The sequence below is a fragment of the Dicentrarchus labrax genome, unplaced genomic scaffold (genome assembly GCF_905237075.1).
Source record: "Dicentrarchus labrax unplaced genomic scaffold, dlabrax2021, whole genome shotgun sequence".
Classification (NCBI taxonomy): Eukaryota; Metazoa; Chordata; class Actinopteri; family Moronidae; genus Dicentrarchus; species Dicentrarchus labrax.
This window is the reverse complement of record NW_026136702.1, coordinates 17,148,377-17,154,867: the sequence shown is the minus strand read 5'-3', so window position 1 is coordinate 17,154,867 and position 6,491 is coordinate 17,148,377. Positions and strand designations below refer to the sequence as shown.

Here is a 6,491-nt window from a genome sequence, read left to right as displayed (position 1 = left end):
TTCTGTCTCACTCCTATCCATTTTTTCTTGTTGTCCTTTTTACTTATTGCTCAATTTATCTTTTAAAGTTATATATTTTCCCTCCACTTCTTCTATCTCATCCACTTCAATGTATCGCCCCCCACCTGCTTTGTCAGTCTCATTCTTACCTCATTGTCATCTTTCCCTCTCCTGCCATAGATCTCAACCTTTCCAGCACATGCCTGAATCTCACTGTGGACAAAAAGCCTGTGAAATTTCCCACCGGGAAAGGCAACATGAGTTTGCTTCTACAATGTAGGAAATGGACTCGTATTTTAGGCATCGATTTCCTCCCAGTATTATGGGAAGGAGATGGCAGTGAGGTTAAGGCTAAGAGCCCAGCGGTCGATACACATTCTCATCACAACGCCGGATGTTCCTCCCTAGTCAGATTGGTTTCACTGCTCCGGCACCGACAGTAATTGTCATCAGGTGGCTTTATTAATTGAGCAGTGTCAAGCAATAAAAGAAAGATGGCAGGAGTTGACTTTAATCAGGGATTTATAGTATGTTTTGAAATAAGCAGTACGGGAAATCGCAGTGGAAATATTAGCTGCAATTTAATAGCACTGCTATTCTATTCTGTCTGTCAGAAAGAATAGCAGTAATGACAGTATTAGTGACAGTAATTGTGTTAACAATGGTGGTACCAGTAATAGTAAGACATATTGCTTTATTATGAATCAACAGTAAATAGTCAGTTTCAAAAAGTGACAAGAAAGCATATTTTTACTCTTCCTTTATCTCTAGTGGTTTCTAGCTATGTTATTTGTCCATGTTTTGAAATGTTTTATCTGCAGCCCCAAGGCAATGGAAGTCAGTGGAATATTATTTTTATATAGTCCCTATTAATATAGTCCCTATGAAAACAGTTACAGTGAGGTCTGTGGATTATCGAGAGTAGTGGAACACAAACACTTCCTCTCATTACCTACTTTGTACAAGAAAAATGCTTGCTTAGTTTCTGGTTTGCAAGTGAAAAGTTTAAACTTTGACCAAGGTTTTTACGCACGTGGTGTCATGGCCATGGCTGTACCCTTGCCTTTTCACTTGTGTTTCCCCCTCCCCTGTGTCTCCTATGCTACTGTCTGTCACTCACCTATCTACAATCAACTCATCAACCCAACAGTATATCTACTCCGGTTTTCCGACTACTAATCACTGCCAGATTGTCAGTCTCTCAACAGTGGGAGTATGATAGCCTTTTCTTGTGCCTTAGTGGTTTGAGTAGTCAAAGTAATTTCTTAGTTTATGTCACACTCTTAGTTAACTGCAACTCTTATTCTATACCTCACCCCTGTATGCCAGCCACCTACCAGCCATCAGCCATCTTCAGTAAGCCATCTCCTCAACCCTCTCATCATTATTATCACCATCTTCATCATCATCATCATCACCATTGTTGAATTAAAACCTACTTAACTTCACCAAAACTCTGAATCAGTGTCTTGTATTTGGGTTCACGACTTTTATCAATCATGACACAGGGGAATTGAGAGCATTGGTAGTTGTCTTTGTTTTGATTTGTTTGCTTGATTTCTCTTCTTCCCTGTCAGAACTCTGTCCATTTTGTACGTTACATGTTTTTTTTTTACTTTCTGAATTAATCTTGCTAACCTGTTGGAATCAAAACATGCTTGTTTCTTAATTTCCAAGTGTGACATTTTGTCTTAATAGCAGGAAAAGCACAGGTGCATTAACGATGATTGAGTAATTATTGCAGGGCAATGCAACATTTAATGTTACTTACACCTGTCACACTTTGACATGTTAAAATGTCTTTTATGAACGACATTCCAAAAAACACTTTTTTGGTTTGCCATAATTTACATTTAAACTTTTTGTTTTTACCCAACGCTTCTTTCTGTGATGTTGGCAATAAATGCAGAGCTTATTTGTACCTTTATGACCAAAAGTTGAGCTGATCTCGTACTTAGGTGTTTTTTGCCACGAATACAATATCTGTCTGTATAGTATATGTATGTCTGTTTGGTGTGTGTGTGTTTGAGTTTGTGTGTAAGTGTATTTCAGTAGCCCAGGTCTTCTCAGCCATTGCATGAGGCGCCTGAAAGTACAGAGGAATGTAGCAAGGTACTGCAAAGACGAACGCCTCTCTCGCACGCACACACTTCTTTACCACCTTCTTGCCCATCTTAGAGAGAGCAGTTTTTCTCCACCCACCATAGCAGCTGGCACCAGCTCAGCCCCATCCCACAAAACCAAGAATAAGCCCCAGAGAAAGACGACAACTGTTACTTAATGGACAGATAAGACTTTTGGACGGGCTCCTCGGACAGACAGATCTCCCCATTTTTTTGCAGAAGCGATCCGGCTTGAGATTTGTTGACTGCAGAGTAAGCAGAACAGAAAATAGACAAAATCAGACTTTAGTAAACAGCTACAGAGCATTGCTAGAGATGAGGGGGGAAATCCGCCCTGTGCTTTTCCTGGTGATTGGGGTGACCTTTCTCAGTGGCCTTGCCTGCTGTGAACACGAGTCTGTTGATGACAGTGTCCGCACAGAGGAGGTGGAAGGGTCCAGGCCCCCACACCTTGTCTTTATCATGGTGGATGACCAAGGTTACGGAGACATTGGCTACCATGGCTCGGACATCCACACTCCTGTGTTGGACCAGCTGGCAGCAGAGGGGGTCAAACTTGAAAATTATTACGTCCAGCCTATCTGCTCACCCTCTCGCAGTCAACTCATGACAGGGCGGTGAGTAATTCCTTGTCTGTACATCATTATTACAATGGGGAAATGATTCAGTTACTGGATCTTTTCTCATATGATATAATAATTCTTAGGCTTTATAGGCTTTTTGTCTTTTGTGAACATCTTCAGTGGTGTATTCAGTCTTGGGCTTCCAGTACAAGTAAGGGTATTAAAAGACAAATAAAAGTACCATTTTGCAAATATCAAGCACTAGATTATTACTTACCTGATCAATATAAAAGTATATATCTTTTGTGGCTAGAATAATTATGATTTACTGGAATAAATTTGTGTTTTGAGGCTTAGAAGTACAGTTTGATTTATGAAAAGCAGGAATGTTTCACAGACTATTTTATGTGTGTGATGTTAGAGAAGCATACAGATGCCTCACATCAAAGCAATATCAAAACTGATAAGTTACAATTTATTGGCAAAGTACCTTGTATTTATGAGTCTGTTTTGTTGTTTGATGCTGAAGTTTTATTATCCCTATGGATAATTGGCCAAATGTAGACAGTGACCCAACACAGTGCAGATTATTTCGGCAGAAGTTTTGCAGATTCACTCAAAGTGGTTACAACAAAAAAGTTAAATTGCAGTTTATTATAATTCTTGAAAATAACCAAACATCTTGGTTCGATGATGTGTTACAGTGTATGCAGAGTATGCAAGGGTGAAATGTTTCTTAAAACTCTGAAATTTCCCATTATTGTGTTATGATATACATCTTATCAAGACACTATCTTGACAGCTACCAAATTCACACTGGACTCCAGCATTCAATCATCCGATCACGTCAACCCCTCTGCCTGCCCTCGGACATTCCAACCCTACCAGAGCGCCTAGTTGAAGCTGGATATGCCACACACATGGTGGGGAAATGGCACCTGGGCTTCTGCCGGCGGAGTTGCTTACCCACAGGACGTGGTTTCCAGAGTTTCCTGGGCACGCTGACTGGCAGTGGAGATCACTTCTCTTATCAGAGCTGTGACGGGGCTGAAGCTTGTGGATTTGACCTACATGACGGAGACAGACCTGCCTGGGAGATGACCGGCAACTACTCCACTCTGCTCTACATAGAGAGGTGAGCATCAAGGTATAAACCAAATTAAAGATTTTGATTGATCGATAGACAAACTTTTAAAAAATCTTTAAAAACCTTTCAATGTTCCCCCTTTCCAACCAGAGTGAAGCAGATCCTCAGCAGCCACGACCCCGATAAACCACTCTTCCTCTATCTGTCCCTTCAGGCTCCCCATACACCCTTGCAGGTACCGGACCATTTTCTGCACCACTACGATTCCCAGAGCAATCGTCTCAGGCGCCACTATGCAGCCATGTTGAGCTGCCTGGATGAAGGGGTTGGAAAAGTGGTCCAGGAACTGAAGACTAGTGGGCTCTATCAAAACTCAGTACTGATCTACTCATCTGATAATGGTGGTCAGCCATTGTCTGGGGGGAGTAATTGGCCCCTGAGAGGTGGCAAAGGGACCTACTGGGAAGGGGGCATCCGGGCTGTGGGCTTTGTCCATAGTCCCCTCCTGAAGAGGAAGGGTGTAGTCAGCAGAGCACTGATCCATGTTTCTGACTGGTATCCCACACTACTTGGGCTGGCCGGGGCCCTGTCGTCTCATCGTGGCCTAGATGGTCATGATGTGTGGGGGACCATCAGCGAGGGCCTGCGCTGTCCTCGCACTGAAATCCTTTTCAACATTGACCCAGTCTCGAGGAAGCCCGGGGAGCCATATGACAAGGCATTAGTACTCAATGGCTTTGGGATCTGGGACACAGCCATAAGGGCAGCGATAAGGGCTGGGGACTGGAAGCTACTGACAGGAAATGTGGGTGATGGGGACTGGATACCACCACAAGCTCTTCCTGTTGGTCCAGAACGATGGCAGAAACTTGAGAAGTGGCGTAATAAGCTGGGGAAATCAGTTTGGCTGTTTAATGTCACCTCTGACCCCTACGAGAGATCAGACCTAGCGGAAGCACGTCCAGAGATAGTGAAACATCTGCTTACCAGGCTGGCAGAGTACAACCAGACAGCTGTGATGGCCAGAAATCTACCAGATGATCCTATGGCTGACCCTGAGCTCCATGGAGGGGTGTGGAGCCCTTGGCTGGGCCTAGAGGGGCAGGAGAAGGATAGTGGAGAGGAAAATGTCAGGAAAGAAAAAATTAAGAAGATTAAGCACTGCAAAGTATGTAAATTAAAAGCCCTCTTCAAGAAGGTGGGGTCACGCCTACAAAGGAACACCCTGTTCTCCTAAATGTCTCATCAAGCAACATCAGTTGGAAAGGGTTCAGTATGCTTCAAACGAACTAGGTTGTACAAAGTGTCGCCCAAAGGCAATGTTAATGTTCTGAATAGCCACGCTCAGGGAAAAACCCCTTCCGTCAAACACCAGGTCTTTCACTGCGTCAGTACACTGAGGCGTATTTGGAAAGTTGCAAAAATTAACGGACACAGACAATTGCAACATCAGAAATTGGTGTAGGTAGGGAGTTTCAGACACTGTTCGACAATCCTTTGAAGCATTCTTAGACCTTAACCAGGAGGAAGTGATAGGGAAAGAGAGATGGAGACAAAGCAGGCAGGTCAAAACAGACAAGATAGAGCCACAATCAAATACTGAAGGTTGCCATATAAACAGGCAGCCTGATAGACACAGCAGACAGGGCTGTGTGGCTGGCTGAGCAAGCTGACTCACTCACTGTCCTGCGGCCAAGCTGAAGCAGGGTGACTTTGGGCTGGCGCTGGACTGCATAGGGAGCAACGTGTGTGTCATTGTGCGTGTATGCCTCTATTCATGAACTGAATAGAGTGCATACATGTGGACATGAAGCCTGAAGAGATGGGAAAAGGAAGAAAGGCACAGACAGTGACCTCTCGATGTCTCATCTCCTAATCATCCGAGAGGACCCTTTAAGGATGACACAAAGACACCCACAGGGGATGTATTTGTCAAATGTCACCTTGTCATTTTGTTCTTAGGCGTTATACACATTCACTTTGTTCATACTGTAGTGCATATTCTGACTTCTGACCACCACACAATGTCCCAGCAGCAATGACTAATTAACAAAAAAGCTCAGTAGCTGATACTATCAGTCTTTTCTGGACTTTTGAATGTTACTTAACTCATCTACTGTGTTATGCTGGAAAAAGGATTCAAATGATCTAAATAAAATTATGACAACAAAAAAATCCATGTTAGCATCTCATGACTACACACAATCTCTGTAGAAAGTCATGGACCAAACTTGTTGGGCACTCAGAAAAAGACAGCTTTGTTATTTTAACAATTTCCAAGATGTTTCCTGGCATAAACTGTGATTTGGTACTGATTAAAGGGAAAATCAAGAAAGTGTTAAATTGGTACACTTGGTCAGTGTACTGCAGGTCACATGAACATTTAAAGTGAAGTTTGTTAGCAGGTAAGCATACAATTTCCATTTTCCCTAAAATTAGTACCAAATGAAATATTTCTGGTTCTGCTGCATTGCTGATTTATTTAATTATTTTCTTTATTGTCCACTGTGAGTTTGACAGTGTTATAGGATTGCAAAGTTAAATCAGTGGCATACTCTTAGGTTCGGGAAACATAACATAACATTATATGCTACACGCCTACATAAAGGGTACACTACCCTGTGTTGGCACATTGGCAATGGACCTAAATTGTAAAATGCAGTATAATCCGATATAGAGGTAATACTATTTTGGGCTGAGGAAGCCACTGTTTAGGCT

At 42.7% G+C, this 6,491-nt stretch overlaps 1 protein-coding gene across 2 annotated transcripts; it reads left to right on the top strand.

Moving 5' to 3' along the window:
• The first annotated feature begins 2,417 nt into the window (after positions 1 to 2,417).
• Positions 2,418 to 6,113, top strand: si:dkey-174i8.1 (arylsulfatase I). 2 transcript variants are annotated; one of them, XM_051378859.1, is made up of 3 exons: positions 2,418 to 2,740; positions 3,489 to 3,821; positions 3,924 to 6,113. In XM_051378859.1, the coding sequence occupies exons 1-3, from the start codon at positions 2,439 to 2,441 to the stop codon at positions 5,008 to 5,010; spliced, it is 1,722 nt and encodes a 573-aa protein (XP_051234819.1). In that variant the 5' UTR covers positions 2,418 to 2,438; the 3' UTR covers positions 5,011 to 6,113. The 2 variants fall into 2 exon arrangements, with proteins under 2 accessions (XP_051234819.1, XP_051234808.1); XM_051378848.1 differs by having other exon boundaries at positions 3,474 to 3,821.
• The last annotated feature ends 378 nt before the right edge of the window (positions 6,114 to 6,491 follow it).